Raw genomic sequence first — 25,967 nt, 5'->3', positions numbered from 1 at the left:
GACTACCGGAAATTGGAGAAGTCAATGTTCAAGCCGCTGGGGTGCAGACTGCCCAAGTGGAATATGAGTTGCTGCTCCTCCAATTTCCGGTGGTGCTCACTCTGGCCATGGAGGAGGCCCAGGACAGAAAGGTCGGATTCGGAATGGGAGGGGGAGTTGAAGTGCTGAGCCACCGGGAGATCAGGTTGGTTATTGCGAACCGAGCGGAGGTGTTCGGCGAAACGATCGCCAAGCCTACGCTTGGTCTCACCGATGTAGAGCAGCTGACATCTAGAGCAGCGGATGCAATAGATGCGGTTGGAGGAGGTGCAGGTGAACCTCTGACGCACCTGGAACGACTGCTTGGGTCAAACGTTCCACTCCCCATGATGACACAAGGAACTAATCAATGGGTATTGATAAGGCAGAGATGGATAGATTCTTGATTAGTACGGGTGTCAGGGGTTACGGGGAGAAGGCAGGAGAATGGAGTGAGGAGGGAGAGATAGATTATCCATGATTGAATGGTGGAGTAGGCTTGATGGGCCGAATGGCCTAATTCTGCTGCATAGGAATAACTTGGGAACTTTTGAGCCGCACTTGTCGGACTCTTCAGCAAAGGTCAACGTGCTGGAGGGTCTCAAAAGATCAGTCAGCATCCGTGGAGGAATGAACAGATGACGTTTTGGATCGGACTAGGGGGAAAGTGGGAAAGAGAGTTGGGGATAGGACAAAGCCTGGCAAGTGATAGGTGGATACTGATGAGGATGGGTTTGAGTGGGAGATGGGTAGAGTAAGTGACAAGGGCTAGAGGTGAAGGGGAGACAGAAGGGTGTAAGGAACGTGGAAAGAGGAGAAGTCGATAGAACACGAATAAAAATGGTTTGGAGGGAAATAGGCCGGATTCTTGCAGGTGGGACTAGTGTAGATGGGGCAGCTTGGCCAGCATGGGCTAGTTGGGCTGAAGGGCCTGTTTCCATGCTGTACGACTCCATCAGTCAGTGCACAACGGAAAAAGGCTCCCCGACCCGAAACGTCATCTGTCCATTTCCTCCACAGATATTGCCTGACACTGAGCTCATTCAACACTTTGTGATTGTGTACCACCTCTCACGAGGCAAGATCTATTACTGGCTTATCGGTGATTAAATTATCTTAAGTAGGACCCTACATAAACATTTGTTTGTGATGTTTCAATGCCCTGAAACGCTCTATACTAGATATTATTTGGAGCTGAGTTTGATAGCAACATGGCGGAGCGGCAGTTAGTTCTGGTGTCCATTAGCTCTGGACTCTCTGGTTCAATTCTAACTCCTGATGACGTCTTTGAGGAGTTTGCATGTTCACCCAATGACAATGTGATCTGGTCTTCTGCCATATTCCAATGGGCTGTTTGGCAGGTTGTTGTGATTGAAGATAATTAGGATGGAGGGCAGAGGTTAGGCATGGAAGAGAGAATAGATTACATGGAGACAAGTGAGGGAATGGGATAGACACAAAATACTGGAGTAACTCAGCGGGACAGGCAGCATCTCTGGATGGAAGGAATGGGTGACGTTTCGGGTTGAGACTCTCCTTCAGACTGAGATGGATCAGAATGGGATTACTGGGATCGTTCCAAGTGCTGGCAAGTACCTCGTGGACCATGTAGGAGCCATTTATATTTAGGCTAGCTACTGTTGACATATTATATTATTTTATCTAGATATATCTTGCAGTATTATTTTGGACACTTGGGGGCGGTCATTAGATACATAGGGTGGTGTATAATTGGGCTTAGGGGTCAGCCAGTGGCAGGCACAGGGAAGGAGAGCATACAGTTCTCACCAGACCATGGACAGAGCAGCCAACTACAACTTGCATGCAGAATAAGGAAAACCCGGTTCGTTCATCTCTTTGTTTGTACAACTACTTCAATAGACAACCAAACAAACTGGAAATGATGACTGGAAGATCCGTTCTGTTAGGTCTGTGTAAGATCACACCCACCTACCTGTGTGGTGTGAGATTTGCCATTACAGACCAAGTAGCCCACTTCTATGTTTAATGAACTACCAGAAGTTTAACAGAAAATCTCAGATTTATGAAAGAAATGAGAGCATGCTGAGCTGGAACAAAACTCGGATCGCGTGCATTTAAACACTAATTGAAAAGACTTTGCCAGAGTTTTTTGGCTCACCATATCCTTGTCATCCGAGCATCCATACGCAACAGCACACCCATTCACTGACGAAGCGCTAAAAAAAGGTTGATTCCAATTTAAATCTATATTTCAATTTGTAAATGGGACAATTATTTTATTTTGTGGATGGATACATTACTAGAAGTTAGCAGTTTTAGTTTAGTTTAGTTTAGTTTATCATGAAAACAGTGAAAAGCTTTTTGTTGCGTGCAATCCAGACAGCAAAAAGACTGTATGATTATAATCGTTATCCACTGTGACCCTAATTGCAACATTTAGTGCAAGATAAAGTGCAGTAAAGTCCGAATTAAAGATAGCTCGAAGTTCTCCAGCAAGGTAGATGGACTGTCAGAACCATTCTCTAGTTGGTGAGAGGATGGTTCAGTTGCCTGATTACAGCTGGGAAGAAACTGTCCATGAATTTTTTCACTTCTGTACGGGAGAGGGGAGAAGAGGGGGTGTCCGGGGGTGTGACTGGTCCTTGATTATGCGGGTGGCCTTGCTGAGGCATCGTGAAGTGTAGATGGAGTCAATGGAAGGGAGGTTGGTTTGCGTGATGGCCTGGGCTATGTCCACGACGCTCAGCAATCTCTTGCTGTCTTGGAGGGAGCTGTTCCCAAACCATGCTGTGATGCATCCCGATAAAATGCTTTTTATGATGCATCTGTAGAAGTTAGTGACTGTTGTTCGTGACTTGCCGTACTTCCTAAGCATTCTAAGGATGTAGAGGCGTTGGTATGCTTTCTTGGCCATTGCTTCGATAGGGCTGGTCCAGTGCAAATTGCTGGTGATACTTATTCCAAAGAACTAAGCGACACTGTGGCGCAGCGGTAGAGTAGCTGCCTTACAGCGCTTGCAGCGCTGGAGGCCCGGGTTCGATCCCGACTACGGGTGCTGTCTGTACGGAGTTTGTACCTTCTCCCCATGACCTGCGCGGGTTTTTTCCCCAAGATAGAAACAGAAACAGAAAATAGGTGCAGGAGGAGGCCATTCAGCCCTTCGAGCCAGCACCACCATTCATTGTGATCATGGCTGATCGTCCCCTATCAATAACCAGTGCCTGCCTTCTCCCCATATCCCTTGATTCCACTAGCCCCTAGAGCTCTATCTAACTCTCTCTTAAATCCATCCAGTGATTTGGCCTCCACTGCCCTCTGTGGCAGGGAATTCCACAAATTCACAACTCTCTGGGTGAAAAAGGTTTTTTTCTCACCTCAGTCTTAAATGGCCTCCCCTTTATTCTAAGACTGTGGCCCCTGGTTCTGGACTCGCCCAACATTGGGAACATTTTCCCTGCATCTAGCTTGACCAGTCCTTTTATAATTTTATATGTTTCTATAAGATCCCCGCTCATCCTTCTAAACTCCAGTGAATACAAGCCTAGTTTTTTCAATCTCTCCTCATATGACAGTCCCGCCATCCCAGGGATCAATCTCGTGAACCTACGCTGCACTGCCTCAATCACAAGGATATCCTTCCTAAAATTAGGAGACCAAAACTGTACACAAGGTCTTCGGTTTCCTGCCACACTCCAAAGATGCACAGGTATGTAGGCTAATTGGCTTGGTAAATGTAAAAATAATCCCTAGTGTGTGTAGGATAGTGTTAACGTGCGGGGGTCGTTGGTCGGCACAGGCTCGATGGGCCGAAGGGCCTGTTTCCGTGCTGGATCTTTAAACTAAACTAAACTAAGCTAAACTTGAAGCTTTGCACCATCTCTACTTTGGCGCCACCAATGTATACAGGGGTATGTGTACCATTTGCTCCCTCGATCACAATCTCCTTTGTCATACTGACAATGAGGGAATGGTTGTCTCTTGGCACCAGGTTATGAGGTCCTCAAACTCCTTCCTGCACCCTGTCACATCATTATTTGATGGCAATGATCACAGAATGTTATTGTTGGTGTGGAAGTTGGTTAAAATCTATCATTTGCTTTTTCCTGGGCTGTCTTAATAATAACGTTACCATTGATATTGTCACTGGAATTTCACCGCAATCAACAATATTCCCTTTTGTCTTCTTCGAGCGGTTCCAGATGACTCAGAGTGGCTCCAGTAGCAACATGTGTTTAGCTTTAGAAAAGGAAAAAGAGAAAAATATATATCTGACGTTTGAACATTTGGCAGTCTTTGCCCGAGTACATCCTTCAATGCACATCAGATGGAAAGATTTGAAACAAACCTAGTGAGCTTCCTATTTGACACTGTCAAAGTCTGAATCACTCAAACATTGTGAAACTAGTTGTTCTCAAGAGAGAGTTAGATTTAACTCTTAGGGCTAATGGAATCAAGGGATAAGGGGAGAAAGCAGGAACGGGGTACTGTTTTTGGATGATTAGCCATGACCATATTGAATGATTCGAAGGGCCGAATGGCACCTATTTTTTTATGCCTCTATGTTTCTAAACTTCCAGATCAGTATGAACACCTTCGCTCAGTCCACCTGGACCTATCTGAAGCAACAATGAGCAAGGAAAGAATAAATCTGTCTTGTTTATGTTAGTAAACCAAATTATGTTTATTAAATGTTAATAAATCCTTGAGCAAAGCAATTGCAAGTAGTTTTGCCAAATTGTAAAATGGACATCAAAGGCACAAAATGACTACGTTATAGATTTATTAGAATGACGTAAGGAATGAAAAATATTGAAATGATGGAAGTTTTAATGGAGGATTATGAAGCTGTAAAATGCAAGGAGCCCAGTTATTTTTCAGTGCAAATCGGTGATGAGAATCTTTACTTGTTGTGGATGATGAGCGAGCTGATGGAAGATTAGTGCCACATGGGGTCATTGGACCACGGGTTGCTTTGCCATAGACTGTGGTCGAGACTGAATTCATTGTGCCCATTTGGGGAAATTTGGATAATAATTTTAAGCTGTCAAAATCTGAAGGCTGTGGGGATAGCACGGAGCGGTGTAATTACTTTAGGATCGTTTTGGTAAAGAATTGTTTAGTTTAGTTTAGAGATACAGCGCACAAACAGGCCCTTCGGCCCACCAAGTCTATGCCGACCACTGATCACCCTGTACACTAGCACTATCCTACTTCTTCTTCTTCTTAGGCCCCCTTTGGTCATGGCCGACCATGGGTGTCTCCAGGGTGCTATTCCTTATATGGAGGACGCCAGTGCGTGACTTTGTTTAACGTGGGGAGACTGGTGCACAGCCAACCACCCCACGGTCCTCGACAGATCTGGGTCAGGATCCAGTGGCATGGAGTCCAAGACGACCGGATCCTACACACTAGGACAAGTTACAATTTTTTTTTCCTGAAGCCAATTAACCTACAGCCCTTTGGAGTGAGGGAGGAAACCGGAGCACCCGGAGAAAATCCATGCGGTCACAGGGAGAATGTTCAAACTGCACAGACAGCACCCATAGTCAGGAACGAACCCTGGTCTCTGGAACTGTAAGGCAGCAACTCTACCGCTGCCCCACCCTGTCACCCAAACTTTAAGCTGTAAAACCTGACGGCTCTAAGGACCTTTTAGGTTCTCTTTAAAAATTACTATTGAGTCAACTTCCACCAACCTTTTAGGTAATATATTCTGGAACTCCATGTTAAATTAAACTACCCCTATCTGCCCATACATGATCAACGTGTCTCCATTCGCTGAAGGTTCATGTGTTTGTCTAAATATCTCTTAAATGCCACTATCGTATTTGCTTCCACTACCACCTCTGGCAGCAAGCTTCAAGCACCTACCACTCTCTTTGAAACTCTCTCCTCTCACCTCAAAGGTATACTATCTGGTCTTTGACATTTCTATCCTGTGGAAAAGATTCTGATTGTCTACCCTATCTTTGCCTCTCATCATTATATACATTTCTGTCGCATATCCCCTCAGCCTCTGTCACTCCAAGAACTCCATCACTAAGGTAGACAAAAGTGCTGGAGAAACTCAGCGGGTGCGGCAGCATCTATGGAGCGAAGGAAATAGGCAACGTTTCGGTTTCGAAACCCTTCTTCGGCCCAAAACGTTGCCTATTTCCTTCGCTCCATAGATGCTGCCGCACCCGCTGAGTTTCTCCAGCACTTTTGTGTACCTTCGATTTCCCAGCATCTGCAGTTCCTTTTTGAACACTCTCACTAAGAACAATTATCGACTCTGTTTTCAACCCTTTTTCTCTTTAACCAAAACTATTCATGATGTTAAATGTCACTGTGGGATTTCTTCTACACCCATTTTCTTCTGAGGAGAACAAATCTTACTCACTATCCATCTAAAATAATCTCTTCATCACCTTCTTTGAGCCCTTCACGTTTTCGTACGGTTTCAAGGGCTCAAACCTGAATTTGATTCTGCAGCTGAATCCAAACCAGAGTTTCCAAAGTTCTTGTATAATTTCCTTGCTTTAAAACTTGATGTCTTTAATAAGAGGTCAAGCATCCTAAGGTTAATGATCGCACATGGTAAGGTTTAGAATTGCACCATTTGGTTTGAATCGTCTCCTTAATCTTCCTGTCAATGTATATCCCTCTGCGCTACTAAGCATTAAAATTTGGTCTGTGCTGAGTCCACCTATTTCACCGTCCTTTCAAGTCTGTTCTGACCCTCTTTATTATTTGCAACATTTTCAAGTTTTTCAATTCATCACCGAAGTTTGGAACGACGCCCCCTGTACCGAAATCCAAGTCATTAATAAACATCATGAAGTACAGTGAATTACTACAAATCCCACGGGCTGTAATTTTACTAATGAATCTATCAAGAGGCAATTTGTCACTCAACTTTTCAAAGTCCATATTCATATTTCATGACTGCACTTGTCAGGTGCATCATAGAAATTAAACTTAATTTGCTTTTAACTATTTATGTGGAAGCTCACTTACTGGTCCACGCTGAATACAGTGTTCCTGCTGTTAGAAATGGTGAAAAAAAGTTACAATTTCAGAACGTGAAAAAATGATGCTGCACTTGTCAATATTCAATGCCACAAATATTGATTGTTAGTTTAGTTTAGTTTAGTCTTAGTCTTATAGAAACTTACAAAATTCTTAAGGGGTTGGACAGGCTAGATGCAGGAAGATTGTTCCCGATGTTGGGAAAGTCCAGGACAAGGGGTCACAGTTTAAGGATAAAGGGGAAATCTTTTAGGACCGAGATGAGAAAAACATTTTTCACACAGAGAGTGGTGAATCTGTGGAATTCTCTGCCACAGAAGGTAGTTGAGGCCAGTTCATTGGCTATATTTAAGAGGGAGTTAGATGTGGCCCTTGTGGCTAAAGGTATCAGGGGGTATGGAGAGAAGGCAGATACAGGATACTGAGTTGGATGATCAGCCATGATCATATTGAATGGCGGTGCAGGATCGAAGGGCCGAATGGCCTACTCCTGCACCTATTTTCTATGTTTCTATGCTTCTATGAAACAGGCTCTTCGGCCCACCGAGTGTTCACCTACCAGTGAACCTTACACATTAACACTATTCTACACGAGATACAATTTTTACTGAAGCCAATTAACCTACAACCTGTACGTCTTTGGAGTGTGGGTGGAAAACAAAGTCCTGGAGAAAGCCCACGCAGGTCACGGGGAGAACGTACAAACTCCGTACAGACAAGCACCCGTAGCCAGGATCGAACCCGGGTCTCTGGCGCTGTAAGTGCTGTAAGGAAGCAACTCTACCACTGCGCTACTGCGCAGTGGCGTGGTTAATATCGCACGTTTGAAGGCACAATGAATTGCAGATGCCGGTCTACAAAAAAAAAAGCACAAAGTGCTGGAGTAACTCGGCAGGTCAGGCAGCATTTCTGGAGCACATGAATAGGTGACATTTGGGATTGGGACCCTTCTTTAGTGTGTCTGGAAATGCAAGGGCCAAATATAATAGAACAGATTAGGGAGACTTTATAAACGATACCATTATCTTAGTGATATAGTGCCGTTAAGATAGAATTTTTGAACATGTTAAGTCACCCATTAATCTATTGTTTGAAATTAAAATTTTATTTGTCCATAAATTTGGAAGGACAGACTCAGTGTTATTTTGACAGCATGATTTGTCCCCATTTGGTTTGATGAGCAAATTGCCAAAGTGGCAGACGTAACTGAAATGTTTCTAACTTCAAATTTGAGAGAGTGTTCTTACATTTTGTTCTCAATCTTATTTATACTTGCAAAAATAAATCTGGCTGCTCTGACATTTGACATTTCATGAAATCCTCATGATCACAGGCAATTAAATATATAAATTACCTTTTGGCCCTTCTGAATATTCGGTCTGCTTGTCTTTGCCTTTGTTCCAACTGTTCTTAAGCCAGATTCTGTGCTGAGCTTTAGAGAGAGTAATATCTATTTATCTGTGGCGCAGCGGTAGAGTTGCTGCCTAACAACGCCAGAGACCCGGGTTAGATCCTGACTAGGGGTGCTGTGTGTACGGTGTTTGAATCGTCTCCCTGTGACCACGTGGGTTTCCTCCAGGTGCTCCGGTTTCCACCCACATTCCAAAGACGTACAGGGTTGTAGGTGAATTGGCTTGGTATAAATGTAAAATTGGCCCTAGTGTGCGTACGGTAGTGTTAATGTGCGGGATCGCTGATCGGCGCGAACTCGCTGGGCCTGATTCCTTGCTGTGTCCATAAAGCTAAATTGAGAGTAGGGAAGATTCAAACAAGAGGACATGATTTGAGAATTAAGGGACAAAAGTTTAGGGGCAACATGAGGGGGAACTTCTTTACTCGGAGAGTGGTAGCTGTGTGGAATGAGCTTCCAGTGGAAGTGGTGGAGGCAGGTTCGTTTTTATCATTTAACAATAAATTGGATAGGTATATGGACGGGAAAGGAATGGAGGGTTATGGTCTGAGTGCAGGTAGATGAGACTAGGTGAGAGTAAGTGTTCGGCACGGACTAGAAGGGCCGAGATGGCCTGTTTCCGTGCTGTAATTGTTATATGGTTATATAAATTACTAAAAGCATAAAGGTGGGATGCTCTTGAAGTGAAAGACGCAGTGGAAAGTTCTGTCTGGTTTTTAGTCAGGTTACAAGAATAAACAGAAAATAAATGATTTTACTTCATGATAAGGAGAATTATAAATGGTAAATCAAAGGAATAGCCAAGTGATCATTTCTTATTTCGTGGTTTCTTGTTATGTTTTAAAATATTTTTGTACGGTGTTTGTACGTTCCTCCCTTGACCGCGTGGGTTTCCTCCGGGTGCTCCGGTTTCCACCCACAGTAAAAAGACGCACAAGTTTGTAGGTTAATCTGCTTCGTTAGTGTGTAGGATAGTACTAGCGTACACGAGTGTGATCATTGGTTGGAGTGAACTCGGTGGGCCAGAAGGGCCTGTTTGCGTGCTGTATCTCTTAAACAATAAGAAATAAGGGTTCTGTTGGCAGAAAAAGTAGCAGTGGACGTACAAACAACCCGCTGCTCTGTCCCTGCACATTAAAAAATGAAACAACGTGTTCTGGATACTGTTTTAACGGAAGCCAAATACTTCCATTCAAAGAAATAAGGAAATATTTAAATTCAAGGTTCGCGTTGAATGAAGATAGACACAAAATGCTGGAGTAACTCAGCGGGACAGGCAGCATCTCTGGAGAGAAGGAAAGGGTGGCGTTTCGGGGCGAGACCCTTCTTCAGACTCGTGTGCTCCGATTTCCTCCCACAATCCGAAGATGTCCAGGCCTAATTTGGCTCCTATAACTTGTGAACTTGTGAAGCTACAAGCCTGATTATGGATACAAAAAGCTGGAGTAACTCAGCCAGTCAGAGACAGCATCTCTGGAAAAAAAACTCCTCTGGAGCCCCTCCAGAGCCAGCACATCCTTCCTCAGATATGGGACCCAGATTTGCTCACAGTACTCCAAATGCGGCCTGACCAGCACCTTATAGAACCTCATCATTACATCTGTTTTTGTTTTCCAGTCCTCCTGATATAAATGCTAGCATTGAATTTGCCATCCTTACTACCGATTCGACTTGTAAATTAACTTTCAGGGAGTTCTGCACCAGCACTCCCAAGTTCCTTGGCACATCCAATTTCTGAATTATTTCTCCATTTAAAAAATGTTAATTTTCTAAAAGGTTAATTGGTAAAGATTGTAAATTGTCCCTAGAGAGTGTAGGATAGTGTTAGTGTGCGGGACACTGGCTGGCAAGAACATGGTGGGCCGAAGGGCCTGTTTCCGCACTGTATCTCGAAACTAACCTAAACTAAAACACAAAATTAGTTTGTTATCCAGCATCAAATAAAGAAAATCAACATAAAAGGTTCAATTCTGTGACATTCACATCCCCAAGTTAGTGGATATTTTGAAGACAGATATTTTGAGATAGATTCTTGATTTGTACGGGTGTCAGAGGTTATGGGGAGAAGGCAGGAGAATGGGATTAGGAGGGAGAGATTTTTTTAGTCAGAGTGTGGTGAATCTGTGGAATACTTTGCCACAGAAGGCTGTGGATGCCAAGTCAATGGATATGTTTAAGGCAGAGATAGATAGATTCTTGATTAGTGTGGTTGTCAGGGGAAAAGGCAGGAGAAGGGTAAAGATAGATCAGCCATGATTGTATGGCAGAGGAGACTTGAAGGGGCGAATGACCTAATTCTGCTTCTATCACTAATGAAGAGAGACTGCAGCATGGAGGGTTTAATAGTTTATCATCTTTTGACTGAGGAATTGCAAGTATTATTCCTGGGGTAAGTGATTAGTGGAGATGGCACTCGTCCTAACCAGTGCCCAAGCATCCAGTTCAAACTCTGGTCACTCTTTATGTCATCCCTGCTCCCTCTCTTAATTTGTAGAGCAGGACATCCGGCTCTTTGGCAAGTTGCTGTGTTCACTGCGAGAGGTGGGTAGGATGATAAGTTCAGAAAATTCATTTTCCAGACAAGAAGATCTGTTTTTCTAATCGGAAATTTGCAGCAAGATAAAATTAGAAGCTTCCTTTTGGGAATCTAAAGTAAACAATTGGAAAAGAAGAAGGATGAGGAAAGCCTTTAAAGCACAAAACCTTGCAAATATATTGCCGGTACATTAATAATCTCACTTGTAAGGTAGCATGGTGGTGCAGTGGAAGAGTTGCTGCCTGACAGTGCCAGAGACCCGGGTTCGATCCTGACTATGTATGCTGCCTGTACGGAGTTTGCACGACTCCCCGTTTTCTCCGAGATCTCCAGTTTGCTCCCACATTCCAACGACGTACAGGTTTGTAGGTTAATAGGTTTGGTATAAAATGTAAAATTGCCCCTAGTGTGTGTAGCGTAGTGTTAAGGGCCGGTCCCACGTGGCGATTTTTTCGGCGACTGCTGGCGTCATATCAGTGTCGCCAAAATATTTTGTACATTTCAAAATCCAGCGGTGACAAAAAAATGTTGCAACACCCCGGGTCATTCGTCGGCACGCCGTGTCACCGCCCCATCAGGCCGCATCACGCCGCATCGGTGACCTGATACGTCAGTCAATGACGCCGACAGTCGCTGAAAAAGTCGGCAAGTGGGACAGGCCCTTTAGCGTGCGGGGATCGCTGATTGGCGGGGATTCGGTGGGCCGAAGGGCCTGTTTCCGCGCTGTATCTCTAAAATAAACGAAACTAAACTAATGCGGTGAATATTTAGCAACATCGGCCCAACTAAGTGGGTTTTCAATGCTCATATTTGCGGACCGACAAGGTACAAATGAACATCTGCTGTTGTTATGCTCTTTCAAATCATACAAGGCACATTCTTTGGAAACTCAGACATTTTGGAAAGGTAGATTTTAAACATCTGGAACTACTCTTCTGATTATCAAGGATGAAACACAAAAGAGGAGGAATACGGCAATTGAGATGTACCTGTAGTTCCACTCTACAAATTTATGAATGCAACTGGAGTACTCAGTTGCTAATACTTGTTGAACGATGTAAGCAGTTTTATGGTGTATCTTGCTGATGCATTTGAAGTTACTGCAGTAGAAATTATAGCCCCTTAGTTAGCCTGTAAATTTATAAACAGCATAGTAATATATTGCTGGCCAATAACCACCCATCTACACAGATACTGGACACAAGTAACTGCAGATACTTTAGTTTAGTTTAGTTTAGTTCAGTTCAGTTCAGTTTAGTTTAGTTTAGTTTAGTTTAGTTTAGTTTAGTTTAGTTTAGTTTAGTTTAGTTTAGTTTAGTTTAGTTTAGAGATACAGCATGGACATTTAAGAGTGGGTAGCCACAGTGGAGCAGCAATAGAGTTGCTGCCTTACGGCGCTTGCAGAGCTAGAGACCCGGGTTTGATCCCGACTAGGGGTCTGTCTGTATGGAGTTTGCATGTTCTCCCTGTGACCGTATGGGTTTTCTCCGAGATCTTTCTTACCAAAGACATTCTTGCCATAGAGGGAGTACAGAGAAGGTTCACCAGACAGATTCCTGGGATGTCAGGACTTTCATATGAAGAAAGACTGGATAGACTTGGTTTGTACTCGCTAGAATTTAGAAGATTGAGGGGGGATCTTATAGAAACTTACAAAATTCTTAAGGGGTTGGATAGGCTAGATGCAGGAAGATTGTTCCAGATGTTGGGGAAGTCCAGGACAAGTGGTCACAGTTTATGGATAAAGGGGAAATATTTTAGGACCGAGATGAGAAAATCATTTTTCACACAGAGAGTGGTGAATCTGTGGAACTCTCTGCCACAGAAGGTAGTTGAGGCCAGTTCATTGGCTATATTTAAGAGGGAGTTAGATGTGGCCCTTGTGGCTAAAGGGATCAGGGGGTATGGAGAGAAGGCAGATACAGGATACTGAGTTGGATGATCAGCCATGATCATATTGAATGGCGGTGCAGGCTCGAAGGGCCGAATGGCCTACTCCTGCACCTATTTTCTATGTTTCCATGTTTCTATCTTCGGTTTCCTCCCAAACTCTAAAGTTTGTAGGTTAATTGGCTTGGTATAAGTGTAATTTGCCCCGAGTGTGTGTAGGATAGTGTTAGTGTGCGGGGATCGCTGGTCGGTGCGGACACGGTGGGCCGAAGGGCCTGTTTCCACGCTGTATCTCTCAACTAAACTAAACTAAATTATAATCAGTAAACTCGATTCTCTGTGGCTTTCTCCACTCGGCCAGAGTATTGTGGCATAAATTCCAGTAAGATCCTCAAGACTTCCGGAGACTTCCCTTGGGACGCCACCTTGTGTGCTGCCAAGAGGTTAATTGTACCAAGCTGAACAAGTTGGTATTTAATTGTACTGCCTTTAGCTGGCAATACAAGAAGGGGAAGATTGCCAACTCTGACCAAGTTGTGTTATGGATTATCAGAGTTGGCTGAGATATTGCCACATCAGATCTGAGGAAATGTCCCGCTCCGAAACGTCGCCTATGCATGTCCTCCAGAGATGTTGCCTGATCCGTTGAGTCACTCCAGCACTTTGTGTTCCATGCAAGGTTCCAGCATCTGCAGCTCATTCAGTCTCCATTTTACTTGCTCCACTGCCAAATTTTGGGTCGAGACCCTTCTTCAGACTGAGATCCAGGGGAAAGGAAAACAAGAGATATAGAAGGTGATATAGAGGGATATAGAATAAATACATGAAAGATATCTCTCTATATCGCCATCTATATCTCTCCTTTCCCTTTCCCTTTCCCCTGACTCTTAATATGAAGACCCATAATGTCACCCATTCCTTTTCTCCAGAGATGCTACCTGAACCGCTGACTTACTCCAGCATTTTGTGTCTATCTTCGGTTTAAAGCAGCATCTGCAGTTCCTTCTGGCCTACTTTGAAGAGGTTCTCCTCCTCTCTCTGGCAGGGTTCTGTGAGACTCTCTCTCTCTCTCACTGCCCCCCCTCTGTGATCGCTGCTGTTCTCCTGCTCTTCAACCATGTTCTGACCCAGACTCGCTACCTCAGCCACGTGCGTTGCTCACGCCGCCATCTTGTGCCACTTGGCTACAGCTCCATTGACAGGCCTCCTATGTCAGGCCCAACCAGCATCTAAGCTACTATTGTAAGGTCATAAGGAATAGGAGTAGAATTAGGCCATTTGGCCCATCAAGTCTACTCCGCCATTCAATCATGGCTGATTTATCTCTCCCTCCTAACCCCATTCTTCTGCCTTCTCCCAATAACCTCTGACGCCCATACTAATCAAGAATCTATCTATCTCTGCCTTAAAAATATCCATTGACTTGGCTTCCACAGTCTTCTGTGGCAAAGAATTCCACAGATTCACCACCCTTTGCCTAAAGAAATGTCTCCTCATCTCCTTCCTAAAAGAACGTCCTTTAATTCTGAGGCTGTGACCACTAGTCCTAGATTCTCACACCAGTGGACTCATCTTCTCCATATCCACTATATCCAATTCACTATGCTGTATGTTTCAATGAGGTTCCCCCTCATTCTAAACTCCAGCGAGTACAGGCCCAGTGTCGACAAATGCTCATTATTGGTTAACCCACTCATTCCTGGGATCATTCTTGTAAACCTCCTCTGGACCCTCTCCAGAGCCAGCACATCCTTTCTCAGACACGCTGGCTTCTTCTTCTTCTTCTTGCGTATGGCGTGCACAGCCTAAAGTTGTAGGACAACTTGTTCTATTTGATCTTACTTGATTGTGCACGCCAGGTTGATTGCATTCGTCGAAACAGGGCGGACCACGTGAAGGTTGCAATCTCCCACCTCAGATATGGTTGCTCACAATCTGAGTCTTAAGAGGGGTGCAGACCCAAAATGTCACCCTACCACGTCCTCCAGAGATGCCGCCTGGCACGCTGAGTTAATCCAGCATTTTTGTGTTGTATCCCAGCATCTGCAGTTCCTTGTGTCTCCGTATGGCCACATTTATTGCTTCAGGTGCAACCTACAGAGGGAAATAACGGAACATTCACCCCATCACTTGCAAAGCCAGCGTTGGGAAGAGTTTAGTTGGTGGTAGAAATTCAGGGCAGATACAATCTATTTCAGTACTGTACTTGTTTTTTTTAACATTAAAATCTGCCGCAGTTTGATGGAAAAGATTAAAGAGAGATAGACATTCCACCTCATAAGTTCATAAGTCATAGGAAAAGAAGTAGGCCATTTGGCCCATCGAGTCTACTCCACCATTCAATCATGGCTGATCTATCTTTCCCTCTCATCCCCCTTCACTTGCCTTATTCTTATAACCCTTGACACCCATGACACCCTTACGCCCCTGTCCCACTTAGGAAACCTGAACGGAAACCTCTGGAGACTTTGCGCCCCACCCAAGGTTTCCGTGCGGTTCCCGGAGGTTTTTGTCAGTCTCCCTACCTGCTTCCACTACCTGCAACCTCCGGCAACCACTTGCAACCTCCGGGAACCGCATGGAAACCTTGGGTGGGGCGCAAAGTCTCCAGTGGTTTCCATTCAGGTTTCCTAAGTGGGACAGGGGCATAACTAATCAAGTATCTGTCAATCTCTGCCTTCAACATACCCACTGACTTGGCCTCCAAAGCCATTGCCTGTGGCAATGAATTCCACAGATTCACCACCCTCTGGCTAAAGAAATTCCTCGTGTTGTTTGTTTCGCTCACTTTGGCGTGATGAACTCCGGCATTGCCCCAACTGTTTACAGTTTACTGTGGCTGCATCCTGCAGTACAATTGTCACCCTGACATGGGCAGAAGGCACCAACCTCTCTGCGATAAGCGGTGGTCCCGATAATCCTGACCCTGGTACGATAGATACCCAGAGTTTACTCTGTCGGAGGGGACATCGAGTGTGGCTTTGATTGTTTTTGTTTGATAGTCTGCTTCTTGGCAGCGTAACGAGAACATAAATCATCTGGGCAATGTCATGACTGAAGGGTTCTGGCTGCATCAGTGATATTTCGATGATAGGGAAGAGGGAATAAAACAACATTTTGTTATGTAGCAGCTCTTAGACATCTGGTCTTTGTAACATGTACTGTTGATGCTCTCTCCCTGAAAACTTAATCCACTGCTTAGGTGTACCCAGCATTACAGAGTGCGCATGTTTTAAACAAAAAAAACGGGCTGTCTGATGAATTAAACAGCAAGAGAGAGGGCATTTTCTGGCCTTTCATACAAGATGCTATTAATTTAAATACTTTAGTTTCGTTTAATTTAGTTTAGCGTAGAGATACAGCACAGAAACAGGCCCTTCAGCCCACCAAATCTACGCCGACCAGCGAACCCCACACACTAACATTATCCTACACACACTGGGCACGATTTACAATTTTACCACAGCCAATTAGCCTACAAACCTGTACGGCTTTGGAAACCGGAGCACCCGGAGAAAACCCACGCAGTCATGGGGAGAACGTACAAACTCCGTGCAGACAGCACCGGTAGACATGATTGAACCCAGGTCCCTGGCGCTGTGAGGCAGCAACTCTACCGCTGCGCCACCGTGCCGCGAAACTGGCATTGCAACTTCAGTTTGAAGTCTTGTAGGTGTGGAAATATACAAAGCTTTCATTTGGAACATTGCATCTTTAATGTAATCCACCCACTTATTTAATCAGTTTATAAGGGAGGTTGGCCTTCACCGTCCTATTTATATTCACGCCAGAATCCAACCATGTACGACCAAAGTTAAGTTTATATATTTCAAAATTGCAGAGGAGGGGGATGATAGTAAAGATACTGTGTACTTCTGCAAAAACTCAGTCAGTTGTAGTATTTCCTCTCTGTAAAGGAGTCAAGTCTGACACACTGTAACCTTTACTGAGTCTTTAATTAAGGCACATGTCACACATGTCCCAGTACTGACTGCATCTTGTCTTCAGGCGTACTGGAACAAACAGGGAGGAACAAGGGGAGGATATCACAGTTATACTGAGATGGCTGGGCGTGGTTAGTGGTGTTGAGGTAGCTACATTATAGGTTGCATGCATAAACCATCTACATCCTTTCCCTTAGAAATTTAAAATTGAAGTTCTAACAGTGGCAGGGTGGTTATACAACACCTGCAAATCTAAACGAAATCACCGTAACGGACAGGGGGTTTGACAACCCGACCCGAGCGAGTGCGCACGGCACCCTCACCCTCCCCACCCGAAAGAAGACGAGGAGGAGGAGCAATATCAGCCGGGAAGGAGAAAGCCGGCGGAGACCCAAGCGGGAATGCGGAAGGTGACCCGACCGGCACAGGCGAGCCTGGGGAAGCAGGCGGGGGAGAAGGAGGAGAAGGAGAGCGGGCAGGGGAGGAGAACCCCGAAAGGGCAGAGGGAGGAGAACGCGGCAAGCGGACTGACCGGGCCATGCAGGGAGCTGAGGGGTAGTTAGTAGTGGGAGGCTCGAAACGCAACGGAGGAGCATAGGGGGCCGCAGGAGGAGGCTGAGGCTCGTTGACGGCCAACAGGTGCTGGCGGCTACGGCGGTAGATAGTTCCTTCAAAGTCCACCAAGTAGGATCTGGGTGAATTGTCCACCCCAACCACGGTTGCTAGTCGGGAGAATCCGGTGGCTGTCTGCATGCGGACGACCTGGCCAGGCAGTAGAGGTGAGAGCGGGCGGCAGGACTTGTCGTGAGAGCGGCGCTGTACTTCATGCCTTTGAGCAATCCGTTGCTGGACGGCAGCAGGCTGGAGGACCTTGGGCACCAGGGATTGTTGGGCGATCGGCATCGGTGGGCGAAGAACGCGGGACCTCAGACGCTGGGCAGGGGATCGCATGGTATTGTCCCTGGAAATGTTACGAAGGTTTAACAGACCCTGGTAGAAGTCACCATTGGAAAGACGAGACTGCTCGAGCAAATTCTTGGCACTGCGGACAGCACGTTCAGCCAGGCCATTGCTCTGCGGGTATTCAGTGCTGCTGGTGTAGTGAGTGAAGTTCCACTTCACAGCGAAAGCTTTAAATTCAGCACTGGTGAATTGACGGCCGTTGTCGGTCTGCAAACGGACCAGGGACCCAAAAGTGGCGAAGAGTCGGCGCAGCTTACTGATGACCATTTCAGAGGTGATGGCAGGGAGAAGGTCCACTTCGAACCAGTTCGAGTAGGAGTCGACCAACACTAGGTATTGCTTTCCACGCCATTCGAATATGTCAGCAGCCAGCGATGACCAGGGCATAGCAGGGGCGGGCTGCTGCAGAAGTGGCTGGCGCTGCTGATGTGGGGCAAGAGTGTTGCAATCAGGACAGGAGGCTACTCGGGCCTTAATGTACTTTGCCATGCCGGGCCAATAGTATTGTTCTTGGGCATGTGAGACAGTGGCATCGGCTCCGGGATGCCCCATGTGGGCAGCGTTGTAGTACAAGTCGTATAGGGAGGCAGGGACAACCACCTTGTGACCCTTGATGATGATCCCGTCCCGGAGCACTAGTTCATCGCGAACCAGAAAGAAAGGGTGAACACCAGCAGGCAGCGAGGTTCGTTTGCTTGGCCACCCGCGCTGGATGACAGCTGCGAGCTGTTGCAGGTCAGGGTCGTTGGCAGTGTGCTCAACCAGGCACTGCAGCTGCTTAGAGGGAACAAAGTTGACATTCAGTACCTGCAGATCCTCCTGTTCGTAGGGATGTCTGTCGCAGGAGGACCGGGGGGCTCTGGACAGCGCGTCAGCCACATGCATCTCAGTGCCCCTCTTGTAAACGATCTGAAAGTCGAACCGCTGGAGCTGTAACATCATTCACTGGAGTCTGGCTGGAGCGATGTGGATAGGTTTGTTGAGGATTGTCACCAAGGGTTGATGATCCGTCTCGACGGTGAACCTGGTACCGAAAAGGAAGTCCTTGAACTTGGAGCAGGCGAACACAACTGCAAGAAGATCCTTCTCGATTTGTGCATAGCGCTGCTCAGTGTCCGTCATGGTTCGCGAGGCATAAGAAATGGGCTGCAGCGAGCCATCATCATAGAGCTGCAGGCAGGCGGCACCTAGTCCGAAACGGGAAGCATCACACGTAACGACAATCGGACGCTGCAGATCGAAAAACTTGAGAGTCGGCGTGCTGATCAGCTTCGTTTTGAGGAAGTCGAAAGCCTGCTGGTGTTGGGGAAACCAGGACCAGGCAATGCCTTTATTCGTCAGTTGCCTCAGGGGTGCGCTCAACTCGCTGAGGTCGGGGATAAACTTCCCCGAATAGTTGACCATGCCCAGGAAACGCTGCAGGCTGGTAACATCTGTCGGGGCAGGCAGCTCAGAGATAGCGTTGGTCTTCTGCGGATCAGGTTTCAGCCCGTGGGCTGTGAAGATGTGGCCAACATAGGGTACTTCAGCTACACGGAACCTGCACTTTGACGGGTTAAGTTTTAAGTTGATCTGGCGAGCGCGGTCTAGAATCCGTCGGAGATGGTGGTCATGCTCATCAGCATCTTTCCCATAGACCAGGATATCGTCCACAATAATGGTACACGGCAGACCAGCAAACAGTTGCTCCATGGAGCGTTGAAACACTTCGCTAGCGGAGTTGATGCCGAACGGCATCCGCAAAAATTTGAATCTTCCGAAGGGTGTGCCAAAAGTGGTTAAGTCTGAGGACCGTTTGTCTAGAGGTATTTGTCAGAACGAGCTCCTGGCATCGAGGACAGAAAACACCATGTCCTGACCGACCTGGTCGTTGTCATCCAGGACCGCTGGATTATAGTTGAAAGCCTGAGCTCGTTTCACAGCATCAGGACCGGCAAGGTTCAGCAGGAGCGAGGCTTTGACCGACCGCATCAGGGTCATTTCGGTGCACGATGTTGATGAAGTGGTTGTAGTCCATCACGAAAGTAGCCCAACGTTCCGCAATGTCAGCGTCAAAGACAAGGGGAGAGGGCTTTCGGCATGAGAATGCCATGGTGAATGGGGAATTAAACACTAGTTAGACTAGGGACAAATAAAACCCGATAAACATGAGGCGCGCGTTTAACTTTCTGACACCATGTAAAGGATCCAAGTCTGACACACTGTAACCTTTACTGAGTCTTTAATTAAGGCACATGTCACACATGTCCCAGTACTGACTGCATCTAGTCTTCAGGCGTACTGGAACAAACAGGGAGGAACAAGGGGAGGATATCACAGTTATACTGATATGGCTGGGCGTGGTTAGTGGTATTGAGGTAGCTACCTTATAGGTTGCAAGCATAAACCATCTACACTCTCCATGCAGTATTAATGTTTAATGTTTTATGCGTCATTTCTAACTGTCACTGTATGTCATGTTGTCACTTGCGGGCGGAGCACCAAGGCAAATTCCTTGTATGTGAATACTTGGCCAACAAAATGTATTCATCCATTCATACATAGTCAATGTATTGATTTACAAGGAATACTTTTGTCGATTATAGATTGAACTGCAGATGCTTGTCTAAAAAAGAACTCATAAAATTTAGTTTAGTTTTAGAGATACAGACCCTTCAGCCCACCGAGTCCGCGCCGACCAGCGATCCCCGCACACTAACACTATCTTACACACACTAGGAACAGTTTACAATCCTTACCGGCCTCAATTTGTTCTGTTTTTTCTTTGTTTCCAGTTTTTTACCCCACTCTCCCCACTACAATCAGTCGGAAGAAGAGTCCCGACTTGAAACGTCGCCTATCTATGTTCTCCAGAGATGCTGCCTTATCTGCTGAGTTACTCCAGCTTTTTGTATCAACTACATATGTACTCTAGCTTCCATAGTAGGTCAGATACTGCCCTGATTGAGTTACCTTTGACTTCCGAAGTTTCTTCCTGCTACGTGCAAGCCTCAAGTCAACTGGGAGATTGGATATCCTACACTTGATGTTGTCAAGTTGGAAAAGGTGCAGAGAAGGTTTACAAGGATGTTTCCAGGACTCAAGAGCCTGAACTATAGGGAGTGGTTGAGTACACTAGGACTCTTTTCCTTGGAGTGCAGGAGGATGAGGAGCCATCTTATAGAGATGTACAAAATCATGAGAGGAATAGATCACAGAATCTATTGCTCAGCGTAGGGGAATTCAGAACCAGCGGACACAGGTTTAAGGTGAGAAGGGAAAGATTGAATAGGAGTCTGATGGGTTACATTTTGACGTAAAGGGTGGTGGGCTGTACGGAACGAGCTGCCGGAGGAGGTAGTTGCGGTAGATACTATCACAACATTTAAGAAACATTTAGACATCGATGGGATAGGTTTCGTGAGATATGGGCCAAACAGACTAGTGAAGATGGGACAGGTTGGTCGGTGTGAGCAAGTTGGGCCGAACGACCTGTTTCCACACTGTATGACTCTACGACTCGATGACTTGCCAACTTGAATGTAGTTCCGAATCGCACTCAAAGAAACGCAACATTTTTTGGGGTGGTGACTAGCAGTGTACTCGTCACGAACCTATCCACCAGGTTAAATCTCCCCTGTCCCCATCTTTAGCTATTATTGCAATCCTACAAAATGCACAACTTTGACAGTTTCTCACAAACCCCTAACTCCAGCCGTGCTGAATGCTAAAGGCAAGAGTGCGTAGAATCCGTCCCCAAAATCACACCTCATCCAGACTTCAAAATATAACAGCATCATGAGCGGCACGGTGGCGCAGCGGTAGAGTTGCTGCCTCACAACACCAGAGACCCCGGTTCGATCCTGACTACGGGAGCTATCTGTATGGAGTTGGTTTCCTCCTACACTCCAAAGATGTGCAGGTTTGTAGGTTAATTAGCTCCTGTAAATTGCCCCCAGTGTGTAGGATGCAATAGTGGGATAGCATTCAACCAGTACGAACGTCTGATCGATGGTCGCCGTGAGCACAGTGGGCCGAAGGGCCTGTTTCCACGCTGTTATCCTAAACTAAACCCTGAACTAAACAAAAACGTCCTTATCAATATGCCCTAATCCTAGAATGTGTGGTGATAACTTTATTATAAGGATAAATAATGGTACATGGATAAGCCTGGTTTGGAGAGATGTGGTCCAAATGTAGGCAGGTGGGACTAGTGTAGCAGGGACATGTTGGGCTGAAGGGCCTGTTTCTACACTGTGTGACTCTATGACTATGAATCCAGAGGCTCTCAAAGGTGGCTCCTCACCACTACACTTGAGCAATTGATGATGACTCTGATTGCAACGATGCATCATGCATATGAACTAACTAAAGGGTATTTTTATCAAGTGCTGTCTCTGCCTAATGAATAATTGTATTCCCTCTGTGTCCGTAGGTCTGGATCGATGCAGCAACTCAGATCTTCTACTCCCTTGGAGCTGGCTTTGGTGTTATCATTGCATTTGCCAGTTATAACAAATTTGACAACAACTGCTATCGGTAAGGGTCCCAATTGAGTTTTTGTTTAAAGTAACTATTCACAACAAAAAACTTCTTGTGCCATGGATTGTTTCCATTCTCTGCATGATCTGCGTGTGGAACAGTGGCGCAGTTGTAGAGTTGCTGCCTTACAGTGCCAGAGACCCGGGTTCGGTCCTGACTACGGGTACTGTCTGTACAGAGTTTGTACGTTCTCCTGTTGGCCTGTTTCCGCGCTGTATCTCTGAACTGAATTAAAATAAACTACAAAATGCACAACTTTGACAGTTTCTCACAAACCCCTAAGTCCAGCAGTGCTGAATGCTAAAGGCAAGAGCACATAGAATCTGTCTCCGAATCACACCTTATCCAGACTTCAAAATATAACAGCATCATGAACGGCACGGTGGCGCAGCGGTAGAGTTACAACACCAGAGACCCCGGTTCGATCCTGACTACGGATCCTAAGAGGAACCTAAATCAATTTTGCATTAGAAGCCCAAGGCTAATTTGTGTCTATCTTTGTAAACCAGCATGAGGGCGGCATGGTGGCACAGCGGTAGTGTTGCTGCCTTACATCGCCAGAGACCCAGGTTCAATCCTGACTAAGGGTGCTGTCTGTACGGAGTTTATACATTCTCCTCGAGATCTGCATGAGTTTTCTCCTAGATCTTGTTTCCTCCCACACATTCCAAAGACGTACAGGTTTGTAGGTTAATTGTCTCGGTATTAGTGTAAATTGTCCCTAGTGTGTGTAGGATAGTGTTAATGTGCAGTGATCGCTAGTCGGCGCGAACTCGATCAGCCGAGGTTCCTGTTTCCACGCTGTATCTCTAAACTAAACTAATTTTTTTTTTTTTGGCTCTTTTATTATTTTTGACTTGCATAATCTTGAACTTTAGATACTCAAATAACAAGGTCCAAGGTTGAAAGCTGAATGAATACAGTACTGAAGAAATAAATCTCACATGTCAAAGTTTGTTTTCCTCCTCGTCTCAGTGCTTTAACTGTTAAATCATTGGCACCGTTCATTTTGTAGAATTGTGAGAGTCAGTTCATTAAACTACAAATGTAAACACATGAATCTTTACAAGAATAAGTAACGTGTTAGAAAGGGCTCATTATGTTGTATGGGCCTGTGCTTATAGCTGAATGCAATACAATTTTAACAATGGTTTGCGGTTATATGTCAACCTTCATGTTTTAAAATGACCAAAGGCATATTGCTGGAATGTCTTTAAATGACCAAAGGTTCAGTGAAAATAGTTCAGAGCTTAGAGATACAGCGAGCAAACAGGCCCTATGGCCCACTGAGTCCATGCCAACCAGCAATCTCCCGTTCACACTAGTTCGATGTTTTCACACTTTCGCATCCTACGCACTAGGGGCAATTTGCAGAAGCCAATTAACCTACGCCCTGTACATCTTTGGTAAGTTGAAGGAAACCAGAGCACCCAGAGGGAACCCACACAGGTCACAGGAAGTCAAAACACTGAAACTACAAATGCTGGTAGACAAAAGCGCTGGAGTAACTCAGCGGGTCAGGCAGCATCTCCGGAGAAAAGGGATGGGTGATGTTTCTGGTCATGACCCTGCACCACTGGGAGAACATGCAACCTCTGCACAGGCAGCACCCAAGGTCAGGATGAAACCCGGGTCTCTGGCGCTGTGAGGCAGCAGCTCTACCGCTGCACCACCGTGCCACGTGAAGTTGTTTATGGGTTGTGTCAAGGGAGGGAAGTGAAGTAGGGAGGTTTAAGGGGAGAATGATGTTAGAGGTGAAGCTAGAGTCAATAGTAGAATGATTACACATAGATAACGCCAGACCAGCGCCTCTACTTCCTGAGAAGATTACGGAGAGTCGGATTGTCAAGGAAGACTCTCTCTAACTTCTACAGGTGCACAGTCGAGAGCATGCTGACCGGTTGCATCGTGGCTTGGTTCGGCAATTTGAGCGCCCTGGAAAGGAAAAGACTACAAAAAGTAGTAAACACTGCCCAGTCCATCATCGGCTCTGACCTTCCTTCCATCGAGGGGATCTATCGCAGTCGCTGCCTCAAAAAGGCTGGCAGTATCATGAAAGACCCACACCATCCTGGCCACACACTCATCTCCCTGCTACCTTCAGGTAGAAGGTACAGGAGCCTGAAGACTGCAACAACCAGGTTCAGGAATAGTTACTTCCCCTCAGCCATCAGGCTATTAAACCTGGCTCGGACAAAACTCTGATTATTACCAACCACTTTCTGTTATTTGCACTATCAGTTTATTTATTCATGTGTGTATATATTTATATCATGGTATATGGACACATTTATCTGTTTTGTAGTAAATGCCTACTATTTTCTGTGTGCTTAAGCAAAGCAAGAATTTCATTGTCCTATACAGGGACACATGACAATAAACTAACTTGAACTTGAACTTGAACTTGAAGGATAGTTTTGGATCGATCTCCACATTGCAGCACTGCTGATAGTTGCTGGGCAAATGGCAGCAAAGGGCAGGAGCCTGGTCCAGGAAAAACGATGGCTTCAGTTTTCTTGATATTAAATCTGAGGAAATTTCTGCTTATCTAAAACTGATTGTTGGATAATTTGGTTGTAGCAAAGGGATTGTCAGAGTGTTTGTATAGTGATAATTACCATTGTCAAAGTGCTTGCCATTCATTGTTTCACCAAGCATAGGTCAATTTTAATTCCTGTTTCAGCACATGTACTGTTTGTATAAATGCACATGCAGCTTTCCATGAAACAGATATCCCTTCTTAAAAACATAGTTCAGTTTAGAGATACAGCGCGGAAACAGGCACTTCAGCCCGCAGAGTCCGCATGGACCAGCGATCCCCGCATATTAACACTACCCTACACACACTAAGGACAATGTTACATTTATACCAAGCTAATCAACGTACGAACCTGCACATCTCTGGAGCATGGGAGGAAACTGAGGATCTCGGAGAAAACCGACGTAGGTCATGGGGAGAACGTTCAAACTAGGTACAGACAAGCCCTGTGGTCAGGTTCGAACCCAGGTCTCTGGTGCTGTAAGGCAGTAGCTCTACTGATATGCCACCGTGCTGCCCTTAGTTTGAGACCAATCCTGAAAAGATGCTCACAATTGTTACCGTGACTCTTCTGCCATTGTTATACATTTACCAAAACAATGTCACAGCACAAGCATCAAAATTATTTTACACAGATTTGTAGCTTGATTTTATGTTTCAAAATCATTGAAAGATACAGCATGGAAACAGGCCCTACGATCAACCAAGTCCACAACGTCCATCAATCACTAGATCTATGTTATCCCACTTTCTCATCCACTCCCTGCACATTAGGAATGATTTACAGCAGCAATTTAACCTCCAAACCCGCACGTTTTTGGGATGTGGGAGGAAACTGGAGCACCCGGACAAAACCCACGTTGTCACAGAGAGAACGTGCAGACTCCACACAAAATGTAAATCACAACCAGGTCTCTGGTGCTGTGAGGCAGTAGCTCTCTATGCTTTCATTTTAACATGTTAATTTGTCATTTACCCAAACGGTGGAAGTCAAATTAACAGTGACTTGTACAAGTGCTGTGATTATCCTTGTAAGTACCTTGAGGCTTGAGGCAGCACAGTGTCGCAGCGGTAGAGTAGCTGCCTCACAGCGCCAGAGACCCGGGTTCGATCCTGACTACGGGTGCCGTCTGTATGGAGTTTGTACATTCT

The 25,967-nt window shown here is 45.6% G+C and overlaps 1 protein-coding gene across 2 annotated transcripts in view; it reads left to right on the top strand.

The window, feature by feature from the left end:
* The window catches only part of slc6a2 (solute carrier family 6 member 2), a 123,165-nt gene that overhangs the window by 68,118 nt on the left and 29,080 nt on the right, over positions 1–25,967 (top strand). For both annotated transcript variants that reach the window (XM_033036313.1, XM_033036312.1), the window contains exon 7: positions 22,170–22,273. In XM_033036313.1, the coding sequence (XP_032892204.1) occupies positions 22,170–22,273 (104 nt within the window). The remainder of the gene's footprint in view (positions 1–22,169; positions 22,274–25,967) is intronic.

The sequence above is a fragment of the Amblyraja radiata genome, chromosome 17 (genome assembly GCF_010909765.2).
Source record: "Amblyraja radiata isolate CabotCenter1 chromosome 17, sAmbRad1.1.pri, whole genome shotgun sequence".
In the NCBI taxonomy this organism is placed as follows: Eukaryota; Metazoa; Chordata; class Chondrichthyes; order Rajiformes; family Rajidae; genus Amblyraja; species Amblyraja radiata.
The sequence above is the reverse complement of the archived record's forward strand: the minus strand, read 5'-3'. Positions and strand labels throughout refer to the sequence as shown.